This window comes from Cajanus cajan, chromosome 6 (genome assembly GCF_000230855.2).
Source record: "Cajanus cajan strain Asha chromosome 6, NIPB_CcT2T_4, whole genome shotgun sequence".
NCBI lineage: Eukaryota > Viridiplantae > Streptophyta > Magnoliopsida > Fabales > Fabaceae > Cajanus > Cajanus cajan.
The window spans coordinates 48,254,791-48,268,843 of NC_138522.1; the positions used below are offsets into that span (position 1 = coordinate 48,254,791).

The 14,053-nt window shown below is 32.6% G+C and overlaps 1 protein-coding gene across 1 annotated transcript; it reads left to right on the forward strand.

The window, feature by feature from the left end:
* The first annotated feature begins 8,620 nt into the window (after positions 1 to 8,620).
* SAT32 (interferon-related developmental regulator family protein / IFRD protein family) lies at positions 8,621 to 13,781 on the forward strand. Its single transcript, XM_020356297.3, has 13 exons — positions 8,621 to 9,127; positions 9,247 to 9,415; positions 9,498 to 9,578; positions 9,996 to 10,090; positions 10,175 to 10,290; positions 10,399 to 10,509; positions 10,644 to 10,753; positions 12,172 to 12,481; positions 12,595 to 12,672; positions 12,751 to 12,801; positions 12,908 to 12,997; positions 13,133 to 13,210; positions 13,517 to 13,781. The coding sequence occupies exons 1-13, from the start codon at positions 9,118 to 9,120 to the stop codon at positions 13,562 to 13,564; spliced, it is 1,347 nt and encodes a 448-aa protein (XP_020211886.1). The 5' UTR covers positions 8,621 to 9,117; the 3' UTR covers positions 13,565 to 13,781.
* The last annotated feature ends 272 nt before the right edge of the window (positions 13,782 to 14,053 follow it).

Sequence of the window (14,053 nt, forward strand, 5' to 3'; positions counted from 1 at the left end):
ATTTTGTGTAGTATTTTGAACTTGACTAAAAAAACTGTGATTATAGACATAAATCTTTTAGTATTTTTGGATACTAAGGCCTCCAATAACACTAGTCCACAGACACATTTCAGGGGTGCGAGTCAAGTCATCATTTAGGACAAAGCTTGATGACAGTGGATAACTCAAATTTGTCATACCGGGAGCATAAATTTCACAAGCCATTTCGTATGACATATCTCTGTATTCAAAAGTTGTATTGGGAAGGGAACATGATTTATGCATGAGCACTTTTCAAAGAAAGTATTATATGTGAATAGCATTCCCCGATCACCTAGCTAGGTTATCAGTATGGACGTGTGGTGACATCTTTTTCTCAAATGGATGATGGTCTCAATGTCCAAATGCCAAAGTCTAGTTATAGTAACACCCATCATTCATTGATAACTTTATATATATACTTATTGATATTTTATATATTGAATGTGTATCTTGATTTACTTTGATATGATTATTGGGTTATGAGAGAATGTAATATTGGTATTGAGTTCTTTTGTGCAATATTGAACTACATGTGTAGTGAAGGAATGATTTGCAAGGCCAGCATGTTAACCAAACAGATCGAATTTCTCGGTTAAATGGACTTAGTTGAAAATTATCTACATTTAAGTATACCACATATTTTAAAAGCTTGTAACCTGCACATATATATTTAAGAGAGCTGTACGTATATCAGAATTTGAATTTAAGATTGTTAATTAAGTTAAAAATAACTTTTTATTGGTTAACCTTTTAGTCTACGGTCCATGTTAAACTAAATATTTGTTGATTAAGGAAGGGATTAAAAAGTTTACATGGAAATGCTTATAAAGAGAAAGCTTTGGTCCCACAAATAAAACTAATCCCTCTCTGAAAGTGCGTTATGTTAGAATTAAAAGTTTCAAGTTATTTCTCTATAGTTTTGGTTAAAATGCCAGTTATAATATATAACATGTTCTGATCAAAGAGAACTTACACATATGAATTCGTAGACCGAGAGAGAGAGACCTTGGGTTTATCAATGTACCATATGTTGCCCTACCTTGGGTTTATCAATGTAACATGTGTCCATGATAGATTTACTCTACTGCCATCCATATTTATTTGCAACTTTCAGATCGCATCCACCAAAAGTGATTCATATTTAATTTGGTTGTTCTTCATGAAAGCTATGTATGCACGTATGCACTTCCACCGAGCAAAAAGGCAACCAGAAGATAATTTATACATAATTAATCTTTTCTTTGTGGGATTATTACTTTTGGGTATAGACCAGTGTTTACCAAAAAGGTTAAAAAGTAGCAAAATGCTTGTATTTTACTAAACAGTACTCTAACTTCTCGGATTATAGTGAAGGGAAAATTAATGTATGATAAAGTAAATTAATCAACTTTTCGAGCGTCTAGATCTCCTTGAGCGAGATTGTTTCGATTTAAACACTAATTTCAAATTTCAGCTTTGAATGTCTATACAGCTAAATTAAATATATGACGACACAATTTTTGTCATTTATAGTAATTTTATTTTATTTAAACAAAATTATATTCTTATAGTATATTCATGTAATTTAGAGAAAAAAAAAATATAGTTATCTGTAGACAGAGTAATATTAAATATTAGGAGTGTGAAAAATTCAAACTAATTCATTATATAAAATTAATTCAATTATTCGATCGGTTTTTGTAAATTCAATAAATTTAAATTATCCATACCTAAATATAAAATGAATAAAATCAATCTAATTTAAATAAATTGATCATAATTTTTAGAAACAAAATCAATCCATTTTTTTTTATAAAAAACGAATTGATTATCTAATCTATTTTTGTTAAATATATCAGTTTGATTCTATTTAAAATTTTCAAAAATTGCATCGATAAACACTCCTATTAAACATTAATTAAAAGAATGGTGCATGGAACTGGCACCATTAATATTGTTAAACTAAGGTTGGGTCTTGAAAAGAAATTAGGACCGAGAATGTTCCATAATAGCGAAGTTTGTGAAATGTGATAGGTAAGTTTTTGTCCCGTGAGTGGGGCAGTTTTTGTTTAAGACTTGAATTGAATTCCCGTTCTGAGCAAACGTACTAGGCTCTGGTCATGCTACGTTATGTTGCTATCTTTCTTCTTCTCTTTCCCAGTTCTTGGATGGATATTACCGCAAAAACGAAATTATCAACATCCACATGCATTTTGTTCCCAGCCCGGAAGCAATGCAAAGAAAACGATAAATTCAAAGTATGCCTTTTTATTTCAATTTATTTTCAAACAGCTAGGATGGTTGGGTTCCCATTGATGTTATATGCTAAGCTTTTTCTGCACTTAATGACAATAAAGTCTTTCTGCAATATTTAACGTGCATGCTCTTACTTTTCTTTGTTCTTTTTCCAAATAACAGCTGGAAACAAAATAACTCCAAAATGGAGCCATATATATATATATATATATATATATATATGTGTGTGAAAAATTAAATACTTGTACCTTCAACTCACCTCTCAACCTGGTATATATATATATATAAAATATTGTAAATGCTGCCCTTTATAGTTTCTATCCTAAATGTGGATCTATTAATTAATAACAAATGTGTTACCAAACATGTGGATAATATTATTTTTTAGTTATTGCACTCTCTAAAAAAAATTGATGTTTGTACACGTCAAATCAAGTGTTAAAATAATTTCAACCCAGCAAATTAATCCCCTCTATAATCCACCAAAATAGATTGAGTTGGATTGTATTTTTCATTCCTCTAACTTACATAATTTAATTTGTATAATTCATCGATTCAATGAGTTAAGTGATAAGTTGGATTGAGTTGATACATTGAATTGGTCTACTGGATTAACTTATATTTTTCTTTTACTTTTATCTACTAACTTATGATATGTATTTTTTTTTCATTTGCTTATTAAAATTTATTTATGATTGTATTATATATTTATTTTATTATTGTTGATCAACTTATCTATGATTATATTATAAATTTATTTTTTAATTTTATTTGATGGTGTGTCATTAACTTTGTTAATAATATAACTTGATATATATAAATGAGACTTTGTACACATTTTATAAATTTATATTGATAGGACAACGTAATATAGTACAATTAGTTTTACATACTAAATTATATGTAGAGAGAGAAATGATCTACTTATTTCATTCAATAAATCATGTTTTATATTAAATTTTAATAGTTTAACTGTTAAATTAAAAAGTTTTTAATGTATAGATCAAATTTATAAATTTTTAAAAAATTTGAAAACTATTTAATACTTCAAATTATTGAGTGAAGTAATTTTACCTAAAATTATTCTTAGAATCATTTGATTCCTCCTCTTTCTTCGTCTCTCTCTTTCTCTCTCTCTCTATCTATTAGTTTAACTATTAAATTAGAAGGTTTTTAATATATAGATTAAATTTATAAATTTTTAAGAAATTTAAAAACTATTTAATACTTCGAATTATTGAGTGAAGTAATTTTACCTAAAATTATTCTTAGAATCATTTGATTTCTCCTTTCTCTCTCTTTCTATCTCTCTCTCTCTCTCTCTCTCTCTATATATATATATATATATATATATATATATATTATTTTTAATAACAAGACCCCCCTAGTTGTTCACAAATCTCTCTCGCTAGGGATCATTTCCGCTCAAGCCACCAACGAATGTAGATACTTAATCAACGGGACAATCCATTGATGTCGTAATATTTTGGACTATAAGAATTTGAGGGAAAGTGAATACTAATTAAACAAAAGCAGTTGATGGGTAAGAAGAAACTTATGGAAAGCAAAAGTAGCTTGAAAGAGCAGAGAAGGGGACAGTTAAGTTATATTACATGTCACGCATTCTTTCTGATCCCATTAGTATTATGATAAATAGCTTAGCATTATTGTCGTATAGCGTGTGTTTTTATAGGCATACTTTTTCCCCAACCTTTTCTTAATTAACCTCATTCTTTTATCAAATTACATATGTTTAGTCCATAATATCTAGTACGTAGTAAAAAAAATACGGCTAAAGGTTTTACTCCTTGAATCCGTTTAAAGTGTAAACACATTTGTTTCCATTAGATTTCTTTAACTTGGTAGCAAATTTTTTCTCAATATAATAAAAGACTAAGAACTACGCTTATTTATAAGTCAACGTCTAATAAGTCCACATAGTACGTTTTTATTCAATACTCAACAAGAATAATTAAAATCCTTGATGATGGTCACCTGCCGAGATCTATATATGGACAGGTGTGTGCAATGTATATAAATTTATACATGTTTCCATTGGTCGATAGAAAGTTGTAAAATATGTGAGAATAGATCTGCCGGAAACCTAGCTAAACAAGTTTTGGATATAAATTATTAATGATATATACTCTGTCTCCTTACTTTAAATTTAATTATGTAAATAGGATTTGTATATCTCTCTTATTCTAATGGTACACATTTAATTAGGTTTAATCTCTAGTACAAATTATTCTGTTTGTCCTGATTAGAACGAGGACTAATTGTTCTAATTGTCTTAATCTTCAATATACAAATCTCTAGTAGAATTGGTTGTTGTCGAGGCATATGTGATTATTGTAGCTAGCTAGGGCACGGTCACCCTGTAGTGAAGCAACATCACATTCAAGTAGGTCATATCATATGCCCGAAGTGCACAGCACAGCATAGAGGTGGATATGCAGTGTGAATAGTGAACCTGAGAAGATTTTCGTACCCTTTGAAAAGGAAAGGCTGGCGCAATACTCTTGGGACGTATATATATGGGACTCAGGACATGTCTGTAAGTCACCCTTATAAAAGGAAACGAAATGTTAGCTAGGTACGGATCCATGGGGGCACCCTTACCTGCCTGGCCCATATAATATTTCCTTTTATTTCATTGTCAATGCTTACAAAATTAACTAGCTCTCAACAAGTGATCCTGGAAAAGGTTAAGTCATTGCGAAAATTATATGTATTTCTAGAAATTAAGCAATCCAGAGAATTAAGTAGAAGGTATAGCATAGCTATCTAGTTGATGATGAGCACTCGTAGGTTATGCACAATATGGTGAAAAAAATCATTCAAGACAGAAGGAAAATTGTCAAGTGGCTACATGCATATACCGCACTCTTTCGAGAGTTTTTTATTTCATCAATATGTACGTCGTACGTGCAATTAAAGAATTCTTCTCTTTTATTGGAAGTTAATTATTTTACAGAAGCATGCTTGGATTTCGAGCAGATATTCAAGTATTCAATTATGTAGAAAAAGAGGATATCTAGAGCCCAAAACAAACAACCTAATTTGGAGTTACTCTCCTGGTGAAAGCTGCACCATGCAAATCTGTCACATTGCAGAAAATACACATTAATTTGCCCTCATTGTCTGGTCAATGACACTAGCTGTACGACTTCAAAAACAGATATATAATCATATGCTATTGATTCCACCAAGTTATGAGAGATTGAAAGGGTGTCTAAATGTCTAATGAATCACTTTAATTTGTATCATATCATCACTTTCTACTTTCTAGATTATATACACGTACGATCGTCAAAAAGCGTGTTGTAGTTAATCACTTTAATTTTGTACCAATTTCTTGCTAGCTGATTATACTAGTATATATATACACGCTACTTACAAGTTACAAGCTATGTATAATGTTGATGAGAATAGTGAATAATGAATAGTAACCCACCAACCTATTGCAGAAAATAAATAAAATAAAAAATAAAAAAGAAATAATGTTGAAGGTAGGGGCATGGAGGTTGGTGAAGGAAGGAGGCATGTAGAATTGAAGGTGGTAAACTGAATGATGTGTATTTAGGTGAAGGGGGGGAGAGGGGGGATAAACATGATTGTGGTGGGTGCCTTATAAATTATCTGACACCAAATGGGAGGGTTATACCCCACAGGCCACAACCACTAACTCCCACACCATTTCTTTCAACAAAAGTGCCTGTTCATCTTACCTTGTATTTCACAGGGTACTCAGCGTATTCCCAAATCCCAATGCTTTGACTGTCCCTATCCATTCTTTGCTATTCAAATTTCCCACTCCCAAAACCCCCGGGCAGTGTGCTCACATGCCTATTTTACAACCACCATCACTTCCCCTTCCGGGCCTAGCCTTCACATTTTAACGTCTTTGCATGCTTTGTATTCTAGCACCACACTTTGTGACAACAGCATCATTTCCAAACACAGATAAGAGCAACCCCTCCCTAACTCCCCATACCATATCATTCATGGACCCTATCACCATCATCTCTTTGCTATAACCAAAATACATATATCTATCAAAGAAATAAATTATTAGTTAATCACGACATAATTTAAGTTTAGGGTTTACAAGTCATCCTGAGATTTAGGTTTTTCGGTTTCTCAATATATATTAGCGTAAGTGACCTCTTTTAAATTTGAGTCTAACTCAATTTTATAAAATTGACTTATAAGATGGAGATTACTTTTCACTTATATACTATTTAATTGTCTAACTTGAATTTTTTTTTTGAATGTGAACTCTTTAAAAGATCAAGTAACTAATTTAAATTGTTGGGTTTTTTCGGATGTAAACTCTTTAAAAGATCAAGTAACTAATTTAAACTGTTGATGAGAAATCAATACATATCCATAAAGTTGAAACGATCATTATATGCAAGTTCTTGCTATAGACATGAACAACACATGTTTCGTTCCTTACGTCAATGCTACTTCCAGCACTCCGATTCCTTGTTTGAGTCACTCATTTTCCTTCGGCCACGTGGAATGCCCACAATTTGTTGGACACACAGGAGGCCCAAGGCAGGAGGGCTAAAAGCCCAAAAACTATATATTCTGACACGGATTGGGTCCACCTGTTCTGATATCCAAACTATGGCTAAGAGTACTTCAAGTCTTTTATTTGGGACTCATGATATATACACCTTTTTTTTATTTTTTTTTTATTTTTTTTTATAAGTACACCTCTTTTATTTTTTTTTTAAAAGAATTATAAAATATTGTAGTTTTTTTTTTTAAATTTTTTAATTTTACATCTCTAATTTTCAATTTGCTACTTTCTTCTTTTTTTTCACTCACTTTTTTTTTTCTCTTTTAATTTTTACATGCTACCAAAATAGGTGTGGTGAAAGAAAGGTAAGGGGGTGCATGTAAAAATTGAAAAATAAAAGGGAAGATGTGTGAAAAAAACTACTAAATTAAATATTGTATATGTAAAATTAAAAATTAAAAACAAAAAATAAAAAAAATTCAGAATATTTTAAAATTTTAATTATTTTTTATAAAAAGGAGGTGTACTTATAGAAAAAAAGGAAGTGTATATATCATGAATCTTATTTGATCGAAAATTAGATTCAATCACGACAAAAACATTATAAGAAATAGTGACAAGTGTAGTAAGAAGAATATTTTGGAGGAGAGCCCAATAACTATCATAATAGGCCGGTAATTTTATCCGGACCATGACTTGTTATGTCAAAAAAGGAGGCCCATTTTTTGAAAACTTGGTTGTGAGTTGTGACTTGTGATACTCCCGCAATGAGAGCTATATTTTCCGTAGCTGACTTCCCTCACAAAAAGAAAAAAAAAAAAAAAACTTAGCTATTCATCAACACAATTTAAAAATTACAAATTATTAGTAAATTTCATTAAATAAAGAGTAAATATATTACTGATGGGAACAGGATAGAAAAAAAGGAAAAGAGAAAAAATAGATTTTTTTTGATAAAGAAAAGTTTAGATCAAGACCAGAACCTACTATCCACCTCTTTGAAGACTTCTGAATAAATAGAAAATGAGGTGAAATTTTTGTTATTTGATTTAAGAAAAATAATACTATAAGATTGTTTAGATTTTTTTGTTACACTGGTGCAACTGCAGCACCAGATCTTCCTCACTCGTTGCTCCCAGTTTTGCAAGGCCTCTTTTTTCTCTTCTTCTTCTCTTCCATCACTCCATCGCTTGTTCTTGATGGTTGGATAGGTCTTTCTTTCTCTTCTTTTCAGTTTTCTTTTTTCTTTCCACTGTTGGGTTTCTGTTTTGCGCCTCCATTACTCTGCTCCGTTCCACACCTCCACTCCCTTACTCATGCAAATTGAAATACCCACCCACCAAATCCGATCAATCCAAGGCCTCCACCCGATTGCTCTAATGTAATGATCAATCGACTACGGCTAAAAAAAATATATAGCTTGAATTTCATCAATTTTGAAAATTCGGGCCTGAACCTATTCAAAATCGACCGTTACGCAGTCTGTCTTACTAATATTCTCATGCCACTTGACTAAATAAATTGTTTTTCTTGTAAGCTAGTACTACCTAATTTTTTATTTCTCTCCAATTTTTAAAATCTTTATTTTTATCCTCTTACCTTAATCTAACTTATCCAAGTGTAACTGTTTTTGACCTAAATAAGTACTATATATTTTATTTTTTCTTATTTGTTGTACCATGTTCCTAGCAAGCTAATTCGTCTAATTGGTAAACCCTCCAAAGTCCAAAGCTTCTCACCATTTTAAACTTCCAAGAATGGTCTTTCCTTACATAAGCGTACTTCCTAGAAAGTTGGTGAAACTGGGCATGATGAAATGAAATAAAGGTGAACACCCTTGTCACGTCACGTGTTCCACCTCCACGCAGCCGCGGAAGCGAGTAAGGCCACAGATGAAAGCCACGTGTCCATGTGCAAAGGGACAAAGCCACGCAACAGCACATCCACCAGATATTCCCCCACCCGCTTAGAATTATTCCCTTTATTTGGTCACAATAAAAATAAAATAAAAACGCCAAAGCCTCGTTTTTACAATTTAGGGTTCCATCACCTATTTAGATAAAACACGAAATCCCAATCTTAGTCGCGAACGTTTCCTCTCTCGAATTCAAACAGATCCTCTTAGAATTTTAATGGCTTGTTCATCATCCGATTCAAAACCAGTGACGTCGCTGTTCTTCTTTTCTTTCTCAATTCCCATACCTTTCCATTCTGTTTCCGCCCTACGCATACTCGATACTTGTTCATCTCTCTCTTTCTCTAATTCCGATTCCTTTTTGTAACACAAATACCGTAGTAACCCTAACTAACTAACCGTAGAAGCCGTTGTCATGGGAAAGCGTAAGCCCCTAATTCCTAGGGTTTCTTCTCGCCCTGTCCCTTCCGCATGCGATTATCGATCCAGCTCAATTGAATTTTCCGATTATCTAATTATTTGTAATTTTTTCTGCTGCTTTTAGGTAATTCTCAACGTAAAAGTGCTGCGATGTTCGATAGCGATGATGATAGTAGCGTGACTTCGTCGTCAACTGCTCGCTCTGATTTGATGTCCGTGTCTGGGGGTGAAGATGTGCAGTTTGTTCAAGATTCCTTGCTCGACCAAGCTCTCGATGCATTAGATGAGAAAAGGTACTTTGCTTTACATTATCAAAATAAATTGACATGGGGGATGGAGCTGAAGGGATTTTTACCTGCTTTTCAATTTATGAAGGGGTTCCACGAGGGAGAAAGCTTTGTCATCCATCATTGACGCTTTCAATACCAACATGCAATATCAGTTTGTGGAAAAGAAGTAAGCTCTCATCGTTATTTTATTTAACTTGTTCTGTTGTGCTATTGTTTTTACAATTTAATTTAAGTGCACTTGCATTTGTAATTTCGGCGACTTTGTTGAGTTGGTTTACATTTATAATAATTATGTCATAACTATTAGATTCTTGTTTTTATTACAAAAGAAGTGTGCTTTGTTAAACATGGCCATATATTTTGAAAATACGAGATCAACTGGTGAACAAAGTTATCGATATATCACCCTAACTTTAGATATATTATTCCAATTATGAACCTTGTATTTTAAGGTTGTGTGGATGGCACTATTTCTACATTAACTTGCAATTTCACCGTCCTATCTGTATATAATCACTTGTATATTTATTTATCTCTCGACAAGGGGTTATTGTCATAAACTTGAAGTGCTTTCTTTAAACAGATTTGCTACCTTATTACATCAATGTCTTGCTTCAATAAAAAAGGGATCCAAAAAAGCATCTGCTAAGGAGATAGCTTTGGCATCTCATGCCATTGGTAAGAGTTTGAGTAACTTATGCATGTTTCATATTGATTTCATTTAACCTGAATATTTAATATTTAATGCCATTAATTCATAAGGTTGTCTGGCCTTGACTGTTGGATGTGGTGACAACGCTCGTGAGATATTTGAAGAATCTATTCGTCCTTTGGATGAATCTCTCACATCTAGGATTGATGTTTCAAAGGCACCCTCAGTAAGTAGGAGCTTGGAAATACTGCAGAATCTTGTATTCAAATTTCTTGTGATTCTTTACAGTCTTTGATCCTGAGTATTATCTACTTAATGCCATGTATGTTTGTAGTTGCTGGAGTGTTTGGCTATAATCACTTTTGTTGGAGGGAATGATCAAGAAGAAACAGAACGATCAATGGACATAATGTGGCGAGTGATTAATCCCAAGTTAGGTTCCAATGTAGGTATCTGTTTCAAATATATTGATTTGTACTATTTGCTAATCAGCCCTTGCTAGTAGGATTGACTCGTTTGTTTCTGATAGTAGTTGTGTTAAATTAAGTAAAAGGACCATAACTTATTCCCCATGTATAGGTTGTTGCTGTCAAACCTTCTGCTCCATTAATAGCCACTGTGGTGTCTGCGTGGTCTTTTCTCCTCTCTACTGTGAGCAATTTGAAGCTAAATTCCAAAAATTGGCAAAGGTAAGAAGTCTATTCTTTTGCATCTGTTTTTTAATTTAATTCTGTTGTTATGTAACATGCCAGTGTACATTTCAATCTCATGGGTTTTGTTTGAGGCCTGTGATAGCTAAATTATTTTGCTCATTAATGCCAAAGATGATGTGGAACCACTCTAATCAAGTGTTGTAAATCCTGGATAGTGGCACATGGGGGCTGGCCCCAAAAACGCTATAGTGGGATAGCTGCTATTCTGAAACTTTTATATGGTTTATGTAATGTATACTATATGAATATAAATTCTCAAAAATTGTAAAAGATGCTCAGTATTGATGATATTCATAATTATTAATTAAAAAATCATAGGTGCCTAAACAAACATACTAGTAAACACCAACAAAATTCCAATACAAGTTTCCTATGTATTTCCATATGACCAAGTACAAGAGGCAGCAATCGTGGGACTAACAAGAGAAGCAGAGGTTGCTTGATATATAGGCAGAGGAAGTAATATTCTAACAGACTCAGTCACCAGAGAGAGGAGAAACCAGAAACCAGTCACTGGGGAAGAGAAAAGAGGCAGAGAAAGTGAGAAACTAGTTGGCAGAGAAGAGAAACCAGTCTCTGGAGTGCTGTTTTCAGATTTGATTGATTTTATAAGCAAAATTTTGTTTTGGAAATTGAAATCCACAAAATAGTCTCCCAAACAAGCCCTAACGTTGGTGTTCAAAGGGTTTTTTTTGGAATCAAGAGATTGTGCCACTATCCCACATCTGCTACAGCCGCTATTTTGTCTGTGACAAGTGCTGCATTAAACAGCTCTGATGGTGGCAGTCCTGTTAGGAACTAGGGGCTGCTATGCTGCTATGGTTGTGCTATTGGGAGAGAAGAAATCCTTTATCCAATTATTGCACGAGTGGAAGCCAAAAATTGACTTTAAAGCATTTGAAATATCTTTTAATCAAGAAAAATGGATATAATAGTTGAACTTAAATGTTCTATAGCTACTCTAGATTTGAAGTTTGAGTTAAAAAAGTTGTTTATTCTGACCTATTAAGTTTATCATGAAATGACTTGAATATTTGATATTTAAATTATCAACCCTTAAGAAAATTGCTATCCTAATGGCAAACCATGCCTACTGCTTTTTTGATTTTGTTGATTCCACCACTATTTTTTCATGAATTATTTTTAAGCACTCCATTTGCTTACTTTTCAGTTATTTTAATGTAGCTATGCTGTGCGAGCTGGGTAGAATTAGATTCTTTGGACGATATTATGCGGACCAGGATTATTTTTTTCAGATTTAAATTATTATATATGTTTTATATGTTTTATTTTATTTGTAGCGACAATATATAGTATACCCTTACCATATAGAATTGAATTCCATGTAGCAATGCCTGAGAATTAACTTACTTAATGTTTTGTTGTTTATGCAGCTCAATCTCTTATTTATCTAGTCTTCTAGACAAGGAAGATAGGTCTGTTAGAATTGCTGCTGGTGAAGCACTGGCTCTAATTTTTGAGATTGGAGTTATAGATAAATTTTCTGCTGTGTCAGACAGTGCAAGTGATGCAACGCAAAAAGAAAGTAAACCACTTGAAAGCTACATATTTTTACAAGGACTGAAAGGAAAGGTAATAAATCAGTGCAAAGATCTTTCTGTGGAGGCTGGTGGAAAAGGTTCTGCAAAAAAAGATCTTAATAGTCAGAAGAACTTGTTCCGAGATATCTTTGAATTTTTTGAGGTATGTTAGTTGTTATTATTACCACTACTATAATTATTATCTGAGAATAAAAGAAGTATTGCTCATTAAGCTGAGGCTTCTGTACTGATCTTACCTTGTGATATTACTACTAGTATGGTTACTCCCCGGAAATTTCAATGAAAATTGGTGGTGATTCCCTGCAAGCATCATCATGGTCTAAAATGATACAGGTTTTTCTCGCGTGCTTTCTTTTTACATTTGCTGAGATCTCTTTTTGTTTTAGCATTTTGACATCAAGATTTTTGCAGTTGAATTTTATCAAGCATTTTCTTGGAGGAGGATTCGTTAAGCATATGCAGGTTGGCTTTCTGTTGCATTTTTGTTTGGCATGCTTCTGGTTATTGTATAATAATGTTGAGCTCATGTTTACCCCTTCCTTTTAACATCTTCTCCCTTGGCTAATAGGAAAATGAGTTCCTACATGATGTCTTTGGTTTCTCACCGAAGAGAAAGTTTCTTAATAACAATGAGAACAGAATGTCTGGTGGTGAAAAGGTAGGTTTGTCCCGATTGTGCTCAATTATCTTGACTGTGTGAATGACTTGCGGCTTACTACGTACGCCCCCGCCCCCCCACAACACACACACTTGTTATAACTCGCGCTTACCTGCCCATGCCTTCAACTTGCAGAGAATGTTTAAGTCTCCAAATTCGGTTCTGAACAAGGCTAGGACGCAATTACTTAATAAGCAGCGGTTATTATCTGAGGTTAGCATTCTTACCCCAAAAAAAAAAATACAATTTGAAATCTAGACAATATGATAATTTTTCTGCAAAAACTGCTGGGTAGAATGTGCAATGTGAATAACATGGTTTACCCTTTTCTTCTGTTTTTACCTGCATAACTTAGGCTGTGAATGTCATGGTTGTTTTGTGCAAGTATGTTTATTTAAATTTGTTTTGCCAATTGCCATTTACGCAATCATACGATATGTTGTGGGCTTTATTTGAATCGGTATACTTGTACCCATCGATTTTGTTTATTTTCTTTGATTTCTTTTGTTAAATTAACAGGGCAGAAACTTCGGCCACTACGCTGTCGGTATGGTTGATGAGGAATGAGGAGGCATGAATTTGACCAGAAACAACAATACTTGTGTCTCATTTAGACATTCAATCTACATTTCATGTATAAGATTTCATGTATTATGTCAGTAGTACTTGTACACTTTCTAGTTCTGTACTTTTATCAATTACTCCGTAGATTCTAATGACATGAGACTTATGATGAATACGAATGACAAATTGGTATTAAGAAGGGATTTCCTTTGGATCGAAATATATTTTTTTTAAGCTTTTATACAATATTTAAAAAGTTATTAAATGATTAACTTTGACAAAGTTATTATATATGTTTAAATTATTTTTTATTAAAATATTATCGATACTTGATTTTATTGTTTTTACGTTTTATTCAGTGGTGTTAATGTTATAAAAATGAAAATAATAAGTTTTATTTAATATTTTCCTAAGTTTTAAAGTAGCAAATAAGGTAAAATACTTTTTTCTTTTTATTTACCATCCTGTACATGAGATTTTTTTTTCTTCATA